Below are 17,817 nucleotides of genomic sequence, written 5' to 3'. Positions count from 1 at the left end.
ACGCGCGAGTAACACGAGAATAGCCCTCGTTCGATATATTAACATTCTAACATGACTCCGAGGCTTTCTGGTTATTTTTCTGTATTTGGTTTGATTTTCTTTGTATTCTAGTCTCTTCTGGGAATTGCGAGACAATGGAGTTGTGAAAAACTTGCTGTTTTGACCTTAAAACCTCAGAGTCATGTTAGAATTTTGATATATCAAGCGTGGACTATTTCTGGCTTTGTCACTTCCTCGCGCGTTATCTCTCGTGTCGCCCACTCGCTCGAGATGAAGATTGCTGGCAAGCTAATTTGAAGAACAAACGAGAATATTGAAAAGAGATTAAACAATACTGACCCAGCTACTAGACCACTCATCACAAGGCCAAAACCACAAAGCTTTGGTGCTGACCATTAGTATCGCAGCTCTAGAAAAGCCAGTGCGCGCGCTAAAGAAATTAACAAGTGAGTGTAATTGTTTATGACATCACTAAATTGTAAAAGCTCACTTTTGGAAGAAGAAGAACGTGACTGACATTTAACGGAAGATTATATAGAGCGATGAAGTGATTTTTTTCTAAGAAAATATTTTTTAGGATGGCACAGATGTATGTCTACAGTTATGAACAACTAGTAGCAATTGTAAACCAACAAGCAGCTACCATTGCGCAACACGCAGCAGTGATTAACAACCTGCAATCAGAGCGACAGTGGCTGGAAGAGGATAATCATATCCAGAGAGAGGAGCTGGAAAAATCTCAAAAGAACCTCAAGGACCTCGAAACATCCAGGAATTTAACAGAAAATACATTGAAGAAAGAGTTAGGGCGGCTCAAGGAATCTCAATATGACATCAAGTGGAGGCATAAGAACGCCGTTAGAGAACTAAGTAGTGAGAAGAAAAGAAATCTCAAGCTGAAAGCGCAGTGTACTTCATTGCTAGATAAGCTTGATGAGAGCACCCAGGAGCTTCAGCAGAAGAAACAAGAACTTGACCGAGCAAACCAGGAACTCGATTTAGGGTACAGCGTGGGCGAGTGGATGTATCAACACCTTAGATATTATTACTGGGGGTACTTTGAACTGCTTAAGTACTTCCAGTGGCCTGGACCATCGTCTGGAGGAGCGACCATCAGAGAGCTCGACACTAATGATCGACCAATGGAAGGAAAGACGGTTGCCGTGCTGCCTCACAGTTATAACGTAATACAGAGAGTCCTGGTGTCACCAAAATCACCTAATTCAGATAGAGCCAGAACTGTTTTAGACGGCGCCAACAAAATAACTGCCGCTGTGAACATGGTGAAGAAAACGGATTTCCGAACAAGTCTGATAGCGCAGAGTGTCATCGAGCTAGTTCCAAGTACCATCGTCTGTCCCAAAACAGCTTTCGTGATAAGACTTGCTCCCTCCCACGACCAAAACCTAATCGAGTTCCTGTCGCTGCTTATTAATAACACCAGCAGCTGCCGGTCTATCCCTGAAGTTCCTGAGGTTGCTCATTTATCAGCTGTCTACGATGAAGTGCCCATAAGACTGGGCAACCACCTACAGCAGCTCGCCATTTGTGCACCAGAGTGGGTAAATGCACCAACCACAATACCTACACTAGTGGCTGTAAAAGGAGCCGGCCGTGCATCTCGGGTGCCGAAAAAAAAGAGTTCTAATGCCACCAAGCTCACCAACATCACCTCTTGCAACAAGGCGTTTGAATCTTTGCCTCTGAAAATGAAAGAGAAACAAGAGAGAGGAAATGACGAACCAAAAGTTGGACATTGCCAGCAGACCACTGCTTCTTCCGAGCCTGAACGGTTCTCTCTCGCGAACAACCGTCAATCTGAAGACTCCTGCGATGGGGAAAAGGAAGTTTCATTTCGTAAAGAGGAAAGGAGACGAACTGGAAAGAAAAAAGCGAAGACTTTGGTGAGTTGGTTAAAAAATTACAGATACTCTGCAAAATTGAATTGGCCTAAAACGGTTTCAGGTTAACTTCTGAAAATCCTGGGAGTGTGGTAACGATACACGGCCTCACGACTGCGTATAATTGCCAGCAGTCAACTAATCAATCACTGGGGGTTGGGGACAGGTTTGTTGAGCAGATGCGTGTCATCTCTACAAGCATTACAAAGCAAATATCGTCCTTTAAGTGATATTCAGATATAAAAGCAAGTTTTTCTCGTGTAAATGAGGTTTTGTTCCCGGTAGATGCGAAAATTGTTATCGTGCTCATGTCCAGTCTCTTACTAACCTCCATGTCATGTGATGGCCAGTGGCTCAGTTGCTGTTTTCTCGGACCAAAAAAGTACCTAATCAGTGTGGCGTAGCTCTTCGTCGTTCTTGAAGATCGCGTTTTTACTGTGTATTTTGGCTTAACAATCTCCTTTGGTTATATACTTTATCTTTGCAGAAACAAAGAGTGACCAGATTTATCTCTTGGCTACAACGACATTGTTGCTGCAAACCAAAAACAGAGGAGTGAATAAAACCTATTAAATAAATTCTATTTTTTCTGTATATTTTATTTATTTCTTGCTAAGATTGATTCAGAATTTTATAAAGGCTGGTTTTTACTAGCGACGGAGTCGGAGTCGGAGTCGGAGTCGGAGTCGTAATCAGAAGCGTAGATCTTATGATCGGGTGAAAACAGTGTTCCTTAATTCCGCTTACGACTGTTGCTTGCGTTCCGCTTATGATCTAGTGAAAATCAGATTATCGGAGTCAGAAGCAGAAGCGAAAGAACTAAAGCAATCACAATGCGTGGGAACGTGCATTGTGATTCGTTTATCCTTCCACCTCTACTTCCGACTCCGACAATCTAATCATAATGATCATCAATTTTTGATTTTCACCAGGTAATAAGCGCTTTTACGACTCGGCTTTAAATACGACTCCGACTCCGACTCCGTCGTTAGTAAAAAACAAATAAAAAAACACAAAAATCGATAAAAACAAAACAAAAAATGCTAAAACTTTTTAGAAAACTTCAAATAGTAGAATTGACAAAAAGAATTCAGTAGCTTTCTGTTCTTTTTTTTGGCGTTTTTTTTATTTTTCATAAATACTGTCCTTCCAAAACTCTGACAAAATAATGCGGTCGAATTTAAACAAACTGTCACTCCAACTGTTACTTCAACTGCCTGGGCCCCATCATGCCAAGCTGGCCAAGCATGGACCAAGAAAAAACGGACATGGGGCACCTGGGTGCCAATCGTGCGGCTTTTGATGGGCAGGACCTATTTTGGTAAGGCTACAAACGGTTGCTGTTATCAAAGACTTACACAATCTTTCTTTCGATAAGGGTCTTTTTAAGCTAGACACATCCAAGGGTAATAATGCAGATCCACCTTTCCAGTGTATGCCGTTTTTCATGATAACTGTCCTGCGCGATTTTCATGCAACATATCCTACACGTGTTGTGTGGAGCTGGCTCTTTAAACATTGACTTGGACACCTTTTATTAGTAATGATCAAGTACACGAGACGTTTTGTTTTACCTCTGTCTCACTCATGAGTCAAATTAAGAGAAAAAACAGCTGCTAATTTGTCACTTACAGTAGAAAACGATCAATACGTACAACCAAACTCAAACTGCTTTTCCAACGCATTCTTGGAGATCTAAACGTAGCTAATAGCATTGTTACAAGAGAGAAGAATGGAATTTTCTTTTTGATATTTAGACAGTTAGTAGATGTTTTTGTGAACTATGCTTTTAATAATTTAGCTCTCGAATGTTGCGTCTCGATTGGCCGCATCAGTTTTGCCGGAAAAACTCTTTGCACGAATTGCGGGCCTGTTTTCCATTTCTCTTCCGGTGTAGTTCTCAGTTCTCTCTCATCATAGTGAGCCTGGTCACCTGACCTCAGAAACTTCCGTTTGTTAAAACATGTAAATGCATGGATGCGATCTTTTCAAAACTTAACAATCATATTGCGAACAATCGACTCGGAAATTCAGCAAGTAGAGTTGAGGTTTAGTCGTTCATTTCTGTAGAACCTGATACTGGTGAGTCACTATTTCCTTTTCTTTCACGCACGAAGACACTAAAATTCATACCGTCTGTGAGATGGTATGAATTTGAAAATCGTTTTGTGGTGGTGTCTTCAATTTCGATAAGTAATTTCGATTGAGAGGCCATTTTTGGGATTTCATTAATATGGAAGAGTAATTTTATACACTTATCCATCAAAGAACGTCTGAAAGTAAGAGTTTACTTCGGACAAAATGGGACCAAGTTTGCTTTCCCGTAGTTTTTTGGCGATCAGTCTTCCGTGATGTCTTATTATAGCATTTTAGTTCCAACCGGTTTACACATAATATTACGCCTATATTTTATGCTTGTCAGGTTTTTAGCGAACGAAAGTCCCGAACAGATGTTTAGCATTGGTCCTTAACCTGCTTAGAAGGTAAATCAACCAAAAACCTGTTGGCTTGTCAACCCCTAATTTCGAATTCTGATAAGCTCGAAGACGTTCTTTGGTTGTCGTGCAACACAATTCAATCCAATGATTTTCTTGGGTATGAAAGGAGAACGCTAAGTTTTGCCAGCATTCATCTAATTTAGGCTCCTTTTCCTTTCAAATTTGGCTCATATTTGTTCTTTCTGCTTCACAGGATCGTACTGTGTTGATTTTCTTCAGTAACTGGCGCGTCTCGTCTGGCAATTGGCAAAGCCGTCGATTTCTGATACGCCGTTTTTGTTAAACTAAGGGAGGAAATCATCCGATTGAAAACAGCGACGACAAATTTCTACATTGGTTTTTCATTTGTCTGGAAACAAGAAGGTCACAAAAAACACAGCACAGCTTGGTCAAGTCTGGTATATTTGCAGAACGCCATTTTCTGGAGCTGCGAAATGTAAACAGATCAACTTGTTATGTGTGTATAGTACGAGTTGTTCAAGGGAGTGATAAAGGATAGAGTTTCTTTACATACGAGAAAGATTACTGGAATGCAAGGATTTTCGTGTGGTGATTTCAACGTTCCCCAAGTCACGTATGGCTTCTTTTCCTGAGAGAGATATTTGTGTATTGTTGGTTTTAAAAAGAGCCGAGCTTCTGCGTTTCTATGTGAATTTACCTTCTGGGTAAAATCTCCGATCAGTCATGGCATTTTGTGAAAATTTGAACAACAATTCCAAGTTTATAAACTGCCTTCGTAAATCTGTTCCTCATAGAACCAATGAGGTAAGTCTTAAAATTATTTTGTTGTTAAATTAGTTTGGTATTTGTATAAAATTTGTGATATGTATAGCAGTTGTGCATGATCGATGTAATCGACAATCAGTGTAAATTGCAGATGAAAAGCTGTCAGTTTCCCAATCTCAAGTAAAAATGTTATTTTCCCTCGCGTACAATTAGCGAATGTTAGTGAGCACTATCGGTAAGCAAAATTGATAATAAACTTGAGTTCGCGCTTGATAAAGCTATTATATTGCCACAAGTGGACAGGAAACTTAATCAATATTCGCAGCTTTTAGAATACAAGATGATTTGGGGGTATTGCTCTTTAAATGTATGCAAGAATTCAACTAAAGATTTCGCAAGTGCGAATTCCATGTTTAACGATTGACCTTGCTTGCGTTATTAGGAAGTGACGATCTTTAATTTTAAAGTTTTCTGTTTCAGTATTTTATCATTCTAAGATTAGATACACGTTTGATGGTAATTTTATGTATTACACTACTAGTGTACAGAATCATTACTCATACTCGGTTTTTACAAATGTATTTTAAGCGCGTTGTGTTCCTTGTTATTTTGTTTGATAATAGATAAATGAATTTTCCGAATAATCAAACAAAGCGTAAAAAGGTTTAATTTGTGGTTTTGGTTTCTTTTTATCCAAGTATTTATTTTTAACTGCAATTTATTATTGTACCAACTTTGTCGCGTGTAAGCGAAAGAAAATTTACAGTAGGATTTGAGCTTTTTCTAACTTTGTCAGACTTTTGGTGCAGAAAAATTTGATACCGAACCCAAATTTTAATTTCAATAGTTGTAAATAGGACTTTGGTCAAGTTGCCATTAACTATACTGATCGGTATAATCTTGTTAACAACTTCAATAATAAATTCATGATAGTGCTATGAAACAAACAACCTCCAAGTGTTAAGATTAAATCCAAGGAGTAGACATTGGGTGTGTTTAAATGTTTTACAGTTCAAACCCTTATATCAAAATGGGTGCTTATTTGTTTAAAATATTTGCTCGTGTGAAACCAGTATTTTTGTAGGGTTCCAAACATGGTAACTTAGGTTAATACAGACTGAACCTCTTTATGAGTACCTGGAACTTCGATTTTGTCATATGTTAAGTTTTCCATGTATTTGTCGGTTTTTCAGTCAAAATCATTGTCTGGATTTTTTTGAGGTGGGGAGGAGGCTAACATCACTGGTGAGCTCAGAGCAACCACAATGACGACAGAAATTAAAAAATAAAAAGAAGCAACAAGTTTAATGAGCAAATCTACTTTCACAGGAAAATAGAAGAAAAATAGAACCAAAAGAAACCCCTAGCTGTTTGATTCTCCACCTACTTGTAGTATTAACCTGGCAACTTGAAATTTTGGTGTCAACCCTGTTGCACGACTAATGTTTTAGTTGTGAAACTTGATTAGAATGGCAAGGCAATTGTTGCTGTATGTAATCTCAAAGATCATTGCTTCATCAATAGAGAATTTTGCACTTTAGGTTCATTGGAAATACCCATAGAGACGATTAAGGATTCTAGTTTTAAGAAAAGGGTGTAATGTTACAATACAGGAGAATATTTTGAAAAAGGCTCCACATCTGAATAAAAATAGTCACAGGCTGCCGAATGTTACCCGGAGAATTCTACATAATAAACAGAGAATTCTCCAATCTCCAATGCCTAATGAACACCCTGAACACTTCTAGAGTTTACCTATTTTGGGCTAAGCTACAATAGTACCTGTTTTGGTTATAATAGATAAAAGACAGGAAAGGAAAAAGATACGTGTAGGGACACAGTCACCTTTCCTGGGTAGGGTTTCTTAGTCATTCAGATAGGATATTGGACAGATTTTAGCGTGGAAAGTGTGTATTAAAAATATATTTATTTATGAAAAATCTGACCGATTTTTGTAAAACGGTGGAAACTGACATGAGGAGCTGCACCTTGGTACAAAACCTGGAGGAAAAAAATGGTCATGTTCAAGTCATAATATTTGTGATTTGTCTCTGGACTGCTAAAGTGGTAATTATTTGTGAACCAAAATGGCTCCAACAACGTGTACCTTTTTTGCATAACATATATGTGACAGTTCAAAATTTATTTCAGGTTATTTGTCTCTTAGTCCTAATTATTGATGAATTAGGGCTAGAAAACAAAGGAAATTGAGAATCAACCTACAACAGGTTGAAAAAATTTAACATGAATTTAATTTTAACCTTTAACATAAATTTATTACCTATAGTTAATGATGGAGCAGATAATTCTTAATGAGTTAAGATATTCTTAAGTTGTCTTAAGGTTCTATGTTACAGTGTACATCAATGTCACTTTACTGTTGCCATACTAGTTAAAGCTGGATACATGTACATGGTCTAACTTTCTATTAAATTACAACTGGGAAACATCTTCCTTTGCTTTCAATGCCCTGTTAGGTTATTCTTCCTATTAGCATCATGGCCTAAAAACTAGCAACAGAAGAATAAACCTTTAAATCATTTGGAATTATTTCTCCATACTACAGAGTTATGCGTGCAAAAGTGAACCAGTGTCATTTTGGCTGGGAAATGTGATAGCCATTGTCATTTGATCTACTTAAGGTTTTAGCAAGAATATTTTAGTGATGGAAACAAGACTTAGGCCCAGTTCAAACGTCGAACTTTTTGTGTACTGGACCCCTAATCCTTTCACTTAAGTAGATGAAAAGATCGTCGTTTGAATCAATAAGTCCCAGACAATGTCTTATTTGGGTCAACCCATGAATTAAGTTTGAGTGGCCCACATGGGAATTTTGACTGTGGAGTGACTTCATTTCAAAGGTTGAACTTTTAAGGTGCTGAACCTAATGCACAAATTACTATGATTTATTTGCATTGGTAAACATTGTAAATCATTGTACATGGTGAAAATGAATTGAGTCCAACTAATTAATGATATGTAAGTTCAACATCTGAATCAATCATCAAACTTGTATCATTTGGGTCAACCCAAATAGGTATTAAGTACAGTACATAAAAACTTTGACAGTTGAACTGGCCCCTGAACTGTACGTGTAGTTTTCAAAAGTAGAATTTTTATCATTTTATAATCGGGAGAGGGCTTAACCTCCTTTAGCAAAAATAACTGTGCTAACTTTTCTGGTGAAAAAAAGGGCAATAAAGCTTTCTGGAGTATCTAATAATTTTTAGAATAATGGGAAAAAAGAACTTGAAGTTAACCCTTTAAGTCCCAATAGTGACCAACATCAATAATATTATTTTCTCCTAACGATATCCATACAATGTCAAGAGATTAGGTTATGAGAATTAATTACATGATCACCAAAGAGAAAATGCTTTGATCTTTTCTCAAATTCTCTCAACCCATTCTTTAAAGAAATGTATAGAGATCAGTTTGGAGAATTTGCTTTTGGATATTTGGGCTTGAAGGGTTAAATCTTGTCTTTGTATTTGTCCTTGCCCTCAAATCTACCGTACACTATTAACCTTCTTACATGTGTTTTTGTTGTTGCTGTTGTTTTGATATTGAATTTTTCCTTGTTTTGTTTCTTCAAGGATGTGGAGACTATTTTTCGTTATTTATGTGGGATGCAAGCAGTTGCAGGTTTGCCAGAGTCCTCTGTTAGGTCAGTGTTAAGTACAGGCAATACATTTTTATTACCCAAAATTAAAGTGGTTTGTGTAATGGGGATAGTCTAATAGAGTGGGGAATTTGTATGGGAGGGAGGAGAAGGATGCGTGTTTAAACAAATTCAAATCCACATCATCCTCCTGTCCCAGCCCTATTGATACATGTATGTTGTTTGTCTGAAGCCCATGTGTGGACTGTGGTCCTGATTATGGGTAAATTATCTTTAGATTTAAATTTAGCTTTATCCATTTTTACTGCATACGAGTAGTTGCTGTTATGATGAGACACAAAGAGAGCAGCAGGAAAGGACTAGTAGGGAAGAGAAGAACCATATGAGCTACAATGCTCATTACAAATCTTGAAACACTTGTGTGATTTTCCCCTCCACGATGTTGATTTGGGTTTGCAGTCATTTCAGTGGTCCGAAATACACTTGGCTCAACATTTTGGAAGGAGAGGGGCACATTTGAGTGAGAACAAAGGTGTGAAGAGTGAATGTAAGAAATTTGGAGAAAATTCAAGACAAATGGCTACTGTTTCAACGATTTGTGATGAGTATCGTAGTCCACCCAAGTTAAAAAGAACTCACTATCTATGAAAGAAATCAAAAAAGAAATTGTGCTCGAAGAAAAAGCAACTCATATAAACTGTTAACTATTATTTAAAAAATTTAAAAAACTTTGATGACTATCATGCTATAATTATTGCTAGGTAACATGTAGGAAATCCAGGATCTTTCTCCTTTTGCTTCTAATAGTAGCCAAAGGAAAAAAAAATGCACCATTTAATTCAGATTCAAGGCTATCACTATGTCTTAGGGCCTGAGTCCGGGGGATTCCCCAAGTATCATGAACTTGTTCCATGGTTTCTTTCACAGGGTTAAAAAAGGGCAATAGAACTAAAGGACCTTCCTAACTGTTCAATTCCTTGCCTATTAATTTGCCACGTGCACATCTCCCATAATACACCTTTTTTGCCCCCGAAATTTTGCATAACCTTTGCTTTTTATTTCTCTTGCGTGTTACAGCCGTCCCAAGAGAAATTGAAAACAAAGCTTAAGCAAAATTTTGGGGGGCAAACAGGTATACCTGCCAACTTTTTCTGAGATATAAGCGTGAGATTTTTATCCTGGGAGTGGTTGGATTTTTGAAGACAACACGATCATTTCCGAAGATTCCCGAAGAAGTCCAAAGTCTTCTGAAGAAGTCCGAAGACTTCCGAAGACGTCCGAAGTCTTCTGAAGATGTCAGAAGTCTGCCGAAGGGAGAGTTATGGAGTCCCAGTCTTAGGACGCGTATAAACGCGAGCTCGCTCCCAGTGCTTTTCACTTCAAAAATAGTCCTTACATGGGTCTGAGATAACATATTTTTGGAAATTGTGTCAAGCAAGACGGCAACAACTCACATTTTTCAATCAGGCCTGAGAAATTGGCCCGCAAGCGTGAGCGGGCGTGAGATCGAAGTTTTCAACCCGCAGGCGTGAGACTCACGCTTAAGGCGTGAGAGTTGGCGGGTATAAATAGGGTGCATTTTGGGAAATATGCAAGTGGCGAATAAAAACTGCATCTACAGAGCAACTTTAAGTCATAGTGATAGCCTTGAAATTTCTTTTTTTAATGGCTTGACAGATTAAATTATTAGATCTCCAGAGGTTGGCATCTCTGCCATTATATTCTGAGTGGTCTGGTAGACCAAAGAATAAAGCTACAACAATCAGTCATGATTTGGCACTCAAAAAGGCCTAAAATACAAATACAAATGTATAATGTTATTTTAGTGAGACATGCCAGCAAATCAGCTTGGATTTTCTTCTCATTAGTTCCCCAATTCTAGCAATAGACATTATAGTCAGCAGTAGCTGTTTCAGTTCAAACTAAATTTTCTTTAAAAATTAAAATGATCAAATGAGGCTTTAAACTGCTGTCCATTTTAAAATCTAAAAATCCAAGCTCGACAGCATTATCAGGGATGAGAAAGTATGCGGCATAAAGATATGTGTGTAAAAGTGTAAAAATGATGCTAATGGATGAAAGGTGTAGAAATAGAATTGAAAACAATGGTCTAACCACCAAGTGTCTCCAGACAAAGGGTCTCTTAAAACACTTTAAAATAGTCTCTAAAAACACTAAAAAGCACTAAAGCAGAAGGTCTGCAAATTTGCTATGTTCCTCACAGAAATTGAGGGTGGGCTTATACTTTCTTCTTTTGTTTGTGATTTTCCAATGTTGATGGTTGTGGATCTCATATACATATGAATTTAAACTGGCAAACCTCACAAAAATTTAGCTTCATCATACCACTCTACCTACTCAAAAATATATTAAACTCTTTTATATATAACTTTTACATAGAGTGAATATTGTATATAAAATTAATTAATAATTAATACTTTAAATAATTATTATTAATTAAGATGAAATCCTTAACCAGGAAGCTACAGACTGTACATGTATCATAACTAAAACTTCCTTAAAGGAACTATTGTAAAGATTTTGTTAATAGTTGTTCTTTCGTAGTTTTTAATTATTGCAATATTGCAATTTTAAGATTTATTCATTTATTTGTATGATTAAACTGTTTTGATGTCACTATCCTGTTTTAGTAGTAGTAGTGAACTTTATTAATGTGTCAAGAAACTCTAGTGGGTTGGTGACACCAATAAAAGATAAAAATCAAATATTAAAATAGTGTTAAAACAATGTCAAAATAGTAATGCAAATAGTAAAAGCTAGGAAAGTTGAAAATCTAAGACCTGTTAACATGTAAAAATGTATGTACAGTGTATATGATAACAGGATAATTTTTGCTTCGTAACATTGTATGCAAACATTTGCTTCTATTAACAGTTAATTTGGTCAAACTTTTTCCATACGTGTATATTCAACTACTGAATTTATAGCATGTATTTGAAAATTGTCCTGGAAGTCCTTATCTTACTAGTCATCAAACCCACATGTGCAAGATCTGCCTGCATGATATGAGCATTGGATTAGATAACAGCTTCATAGTGATTCAGTGCTAGATTCAAAAATCTTTTAGAAATCTGAAAAGATAAGTCCTATGAAAACAGTTTTATCAAATTCGAGGAAACAGAACCAGCAGAATTTTATAGACTGTTCTGTAACTGCCTTAATAACTTGTTATTTAATATTAAATTCACTACTTATTACCCACTGATGCAGCAATGAATCTGCTATATAAGCAACAAGTGATGGGATCAATTTTTTATCAGTTAGTTGACTTACAGGTTTGTCTGTAAGCTCCTTAGTTACCAAAAAATCTATCCTCAATTTCTCATCTTTAGCATTGTTTACCTTCCCTTTCAACTGATTAAATTATCATGTCAGATTTCTTTCTCTTTGTCTGTGGCAATGTGTCTAAAGCATTAAGCAAATTCATATGTCAGTTATTAATGGTTATGATTTCAAATGTCCCTAATCCTCATTTGTCAACATTTTTTTTCAGGACAATGTCTGAGACTGCACGATATGTAGCTGAAGACTCAAATTATTTACTTTACGTGTAAGTTTTCAGATTAAATTGTCACACATAGCTTATTAGGTTTAAATCAAGCCTAACAATACACTGGCTAAAACTGATTGAAATCCTTTCTATGTAAATCAGGGTAAAATTTTCATTTTATTCGCAAAACCCTGTCATCAAGGTGGAGGGAGGGAGGGGGGCGTTAATTTGTAGGTGCAAGTGTGAGTGTGTCTTGAGTGGGGCTCAAGTTGCTAAACCTTTAGTTACACTTGTACACCTACATTTAAACCCTCTGGCATACAGGGCTGTCATTACATTTTCAAGTTGCCTGGTAAATGATACAAGTGGGTGGGGAATCAGCCAGCTAAAGTTTGTTTGGTTCCACTTTTCTTCTATTTCCTACAAAAGTAGGCAGGATTCACATTTACAATGACCGGGGGAAATCCCAGTCCTCGGCTCTCAATGACTGCCCTGGGAATTACCTCACTAGCCTATACAGTACCTTTTTTAAAGGCACTTGTCCTCAGTTGTCTTCATCAGTGGTCCTAACCTTAGCTGCGATTACAAGTGACTACTTATTATTTTTGCTATCATGCTACTGGTCAAATCTTTGCTCTTGAATTTAGATCAAAACTTCATTCCTCCCTCCATATCAATAATTTTATTGCTGTTGGGGAGAAGAATTATTTAATTAATATTATTTTTTTGACACTTTTTCAAAAATGCTTTTTAGGGAAGATGACTTAGCAAATTGCTGGTACATTTTGTTGTCTGGTTGTGTCTTTCTTGATGGCTGCATGTATCTTCCAGGGAGCAGGTATCAGTAAAGAAATAATATTATATTATGAATGCTTTCACCCTTCGCTGTCACTAAGTAAAAGACATCCAGAGATGAAACCCTTTGAATCCTAATAAGGGACTGAGCAACAGTGTTTTAGCCAGAAGTGCTTTTGAGAAACTCCTTTATTTATTTGAAGCTTGCATGTCTTGTAGCTTTGGCAAGCAGCCACTTGGTGCTAATGGCAAACGAGGAACTGACTGCTTGGTGTTGGAATACTCAGAAATGATTGTGGTAAGAGCTCTAAATGTACTTGTTACAAGGGCAAAATAGTTTCAATCCTCCTCCTGTGGAAAGTTTACTTGGTCTCAAAGATACCAAACAATAGAGTTGTCCCTTTGGAGTCTTTGGTGTCTGTACTAGTTTTGTTTTTGAGTGGGTCCTTGAGGTCAGCAGCAACATAGTTAATGAGGCATGAGGCCTTACAAGGGGGCTGGGGGTGGGGTTTATGCCAACTCTTTGTTGATCTTTTCTGAGACTGCCTGTGGCTTGGTGGGTTACCTAGGATGTAAATATTGGTTCAGCATAAATTTTTATAGCAGTCAACTTGAAAAGTGCCTTGAAATTATTAATTGTTATTGACCTTTCTCCCTTGTGGTGAACGTGAATTCCATAATAACAAAACGCTCCAAAGAAAATAACATAAAATGTTTGGAAATAACGGAAGACAGTTTGCTATTTCGCTGCAGAAACAGCCAAAATGCAAATTAAAGTAAAGAGATGTCATTTTCACTATTTTCAGAGAGGATTGTTGCCTGTCGCTTCTCACCTTTATTAGACCTTGTTAATGGAACGTACTGTTGTTATTATCTTTGTTGTTTGCTGCCTTTCGTAACCAATCTTCTCTTCTAACTGTGGCAGTAATATTCATTAACCTAGTGTATAAAGGCAATAGTAATGGGCTAAATTACTTCAAACTTTTTTTCTACAGATTGATTTTCCAAACTCAGACCTGTTTCAGCCTTTTCAGCGTCACTCTTATTCCAAAAATGACCTAGAGAGGCTGCTTGCTCTTGAAACTCAAGATTTTAGGATAGGAGGGCCAATTCCAGATGATGAACAAGTAATGTTAATACACCTTACCCCTGCCTTAACTTTTTTGCATGAGAGAGCTTTGGTAACTATGGCAATAACAGAAACGGCCAGGTCAAACAGTTTACTGAAAAATGTGCCAGTAAGGCTGTAGTACCAAGAATTTTTTAGACCAGGCTTTGTAAAAAATAGTTGGTTTGTATTAAGGGTATACAATGTAGTCGCCATGCCTTTGGGCGTGGGAGGTGACAGGCATAAAATTTAGGAAAAATTCTTAGTTAAATTAATATTAGATTATGCATTAGTTACGGTTACTTTCCTATTGGAGTGCAGTCTTCAAAATGGTCGTTTTTTTTTTTCTTAAATTCGGTTTTGCAACAGGACCAGTACGGCGGGAGAAAAATATATTTCTCGCGTTCCTCCTCAGTCATACTCTCCGTTTTCACCCTCACTCCAGACCTTTCCATTCACCGCTCGCGCATGCCTTCTTAACCTGGGCAAACGGGCTGTTTTGCAGTCTATTTGGGGTGTGGTTTTGCCTGATTAGAAGAGGTCGACAAGAATCTATTATTAACATTGAAAATAGTATAAAAGACATTCTAAATAACTATATCCTTTTGTTAACAGTTGCCTATGGAACTACAGCATGTTAAAGAAATAATTTTACGAAGCGATAAAAACATGCAAAGAAGTGCATCTGTGGAGGATTCCTCTTCCACGAACAACCTTGAGTTGGATCTGACCGGTCTCGTGGAAAGTATTGGTAGGATATTAATTTTGTAAAGCACTTGCTTCAATCAAACCTCCTTTCTTAAAAATTCTTCTATCTAAAAAAAGACCAGAGAACTCTATTGCCGGGTATTTTGTGTACAGGGTACCTGGAAGTTCCATATCCTTTTGGCTTTAATGTTATGCGAGAAAATAGTCGGTATGGTTAGTTCTTTAGTTTTTAACCCTTTCACTGCCAGAGTGAATAATGGAGTTTCGAAAGGTAGCTGTAACTTTTCAGTCTATGGACGAAATCCTATGGTGTGACCATTCAAATGAAATCTCTCAATCTGTACTTTCACATGGTGCTACTTGTTTTTCAGAATTTTACAAAATGAAATTTCGGATTTTCTATTGAATTTTGCTTTTGGCCACATTTGGCAGTGAAGGGGTTAAAGCTATGTTCACATTTTGCCGGATAGCTTTTGCGCCGCCATGAAAATCATACCGGTTTGGGCTTCTGTTCATACACAAGAACGATTGTGGCGGCGAGATTTCTGTAACCGCGCGAGGCTGCACAGCGCCAATCTCGAAAGTGGAGCGTTACATATCGGATACTAGGTTTTGTGCTATACTTTGGTGCAGTATGAATACCTATTCGGCCGGTCGCGGAAGTAAATTTAAGTAGGAGCGACGACTGGAACTCACTGAGATGGAAGAACATATTCAGGAGTAGAAACGGGAATTAAGTGCACGAAACCCTCTCGGCCAACCGCCCCGGCACGATGTTGGATGTGCGTGGACGTCTTGTGCCGCCCGGGCCGTTGCTGTTCCCACCATATCGGATAGCGTATCGTGGCACCACAATAAGCTATCTGGTAAATTGTGAAGATAACCTTAAGAGTAAAAATCCAGGTGAAACGCTCCAGCCGCTGAAACTACAGCCAACTCTCGGTAACTCGAACCCTCTATAATTCGAACCTCCCCCTAACTCGAAGCAATTTCATTCCCCTTCAGGTCATTTTCTATATAATTTTACCCTCAACAACTCGACCTCCCGATAACTCGAACTTTTTTCTATTTCCCTTGAAGGTTCGAATTAATGGGAGTCGACTGTATGCCATTATCAAACAGACTCTGATTTTTTGAAAAAAATTTATCCAGGAAACGCTCCTAGAGACTGGCTTTGTCAAGAGTAGTGAAAGTAGAAATAAAGAAAACCCTATGTAAAATTCTAAGAATAATAAACCTTACGACAGGGAAGGACAATTTGGAAGTTCATGCGAGCTTGTAGTTACAAACATCGTTTGGTTCCTCTTTCAGTTGATTCCGATGAGGAAGATGAGGAAGAAGAATCGCTTTCTTCACGCGAGGTAGTTACTCTTTTCCCTTTTTTGTCACTGTTAAATCATAATAAAATATTTATTATTTTTTTCTTTACGTCGGGTGTACGTATTTGTCTTAAATGCCTTAACGCATTAAAAAACAAAACAACAACAGCAACGTGCACGACGCGACATCTACCGACAAGACTTTGATTTAGACTTTGATTTGGGTTTGAAGCTTATTGTTGTACTACGGTTGCATCCATACAGTCGGTAAATCTGCGGTGCCAGTTTTGTGAATATCTTGAAGTACCATTCTTCCACAAAGCCTTCATCAAGTGTCCGCCATTTTTGCCAGTCTTGTCACTTAGCTGTGTCCTTCAGCCCGCTTTGTTCAATAACTCTTTGAAGTTTAGCTCAGGGTGGCCATCCGCGGCTAATTAGTATTTTACGTTACGACATGAACGATTATCTCAATCTGAATTGTTTGCAGTCTTTACTGGTGCGAGATGTTGTGCGAGACTGTCTAGAGAAAGAACCGGCGGATCGCACGGAAAGTGATATACGTGAGTTTTTTTGTCCTGAATAATTACTGTATTAGTATCTCTTTTTAGACGTTTATAACGTTTCCAAGCTGATAAAATACTGATTTAGAACTTATTTCTTGCAGAGGCCTTGCTGGACTTCATGCAACATCTGCCAGTAAGTTTTGTTACAGTAAAGTACAACAGCAAGTTAAAAACTGAGCCCAGAAATTTGATCGTTTTTGAAAACCTGATTTTCTGGATTTTCCATCATTTGGGTCCAACGAGGTTGATTTAGGTCTTTTTCCTAAGTTACGATCCAAATATTTTGCCTTGAAGAAAACGACTTAATTTAATGCAAAGTGTGTATTAAAGATTCTCTAAAAACTGTGCGAATGTCCCTTAAGTCTTTCCAAAACAAAACAAAACAAAAAAAAAAAAAAAGAAAAAGAAAGCTGAATAAGTAAATGGTCAAGAATCGTAGAGCTCCGAATCAAGGCTGTAGACTTTTTTTACTTTCTTTAGAAGTTACTTTCGACAGGTCATACTAATGCGATTGGCAGTTTTCAGTAATTAAAAGAAAAATGCCATAGTAAGTGATCAAATTGCTCAAAATCCCAAGGAAGAGTTATTTTCACTACTGTCCGAAGAGACTGTAACGTTTATCATGGAAGTTCGATCGTGTAAAATAAATTAAGAGGAACATATTTCAGCAGAGTTCTTGCAGGGAAAAACAGATGGATTTGTATCTTGTGTTTAACCTCGTTCCCAGTCTATCTCTCCTACCGTCCCCAGGAGCGAGAGAGAAACCGGGGAACGAGGATGTTAATTTTTTTTAAATGTCTAACCCTAACCAGGCTTTTGCAAATATGACCATGAATGTAAGACAAGAGCTGTGTGCCGTTATGGTGTTTGCTGTTGTGGACAAAGCAGGCTCTATAGTCATGGAAAATGAAGAGGAGGTAGGCTTTGATTCTGGATTTTTTTGTGCTTTCGTAAAACTACCATTAGGTAGCAGCGGTTATTCCAGTATTCAAACGAGTCGTTCTTGGACTGTGAGTGAGGATGTTAAAATTTCAAATCAAGTAGCAGAATGGTTGATAGATACGAA

The 17,817-nt window shown here is 37.6% G+C and overlaps 1 protein-coding gene across 1 annotated transcript in view; it reads left to right on the top strand.

Annotated features, from left to right (window-relative positions):
* Positions 1-3,840: 3,840 nt before the first annotated feature.
* LOC140928583 (rap guanine nucleotide exchange factor 6-like) overlaps positions 3,841-17,817 on the top strand; it is a 46,938-nt gene continuing 32,961 nt past the window's right edge. Inside the window, exons 1-12 of the mRNA XM_073378354.1 lie at positions 3,841-3,983; positions 4,593-5,164; positions 8,722-8,792; positions 12,262-12,318; positions 13,013-13,096; positions 13,273-13,351; positions 14,049-14,180; positions 14,777-14,912; positions 16,181-16,230; positions 16,676-16,748; positions 16,853-16,884; positions 17,564-17,668. Of these exons, the coding sequence (XP_073234455.1) occupies positions 5,084-5,164; positions 8,722-8,792; positions 12,262-12,318; positions 13,013-13,096; positions 13,273-13,351; positions 14,049-14,180; positions 14,777-14,912; positions 16,181-16,230; positions 16,676-16,748; positions 16,853-16,884; positions 17,564-17,668 (900 nt within the window). The 5' untranslated portion in view covers positions 3,841-3,983; positions 4,593-5,083. The remainder of the gene's footprint in view (positions 3,984-4,592; positions 5,165-8,721; positions 8,793-12,261; positions 12,319-13,012; positions 13,097-13,272; positions 13,352-14,048; positions 14,181-14,776; positions 14,913-16,180; positions 16,231-16,675; positions 16,749-16,852; positions 16,885-17,563; positions 17,669-17,817) is intronic.

The sequence above is a fragment of the Porites lutea genome, chromosome 2 (genome assembly GCF_958299795.1).
Source record: "Porites lutea chromosome 2, jaPorLute2.1, whole genome shotgun sequence".
In the NCBI taxonomy this organism is placed as follows: domain Eukaryota; kingdom Metazoa; phylum Cnidaria; class Anthozoa; order Scleractinia; family Poritidae; genus Porites; species Porites lutea.
The sequence above is the reverse complement of the archived record's forward strand: the minus strand, read 5'-3'. Positions and strand labels throughout refer to the sequence as shown.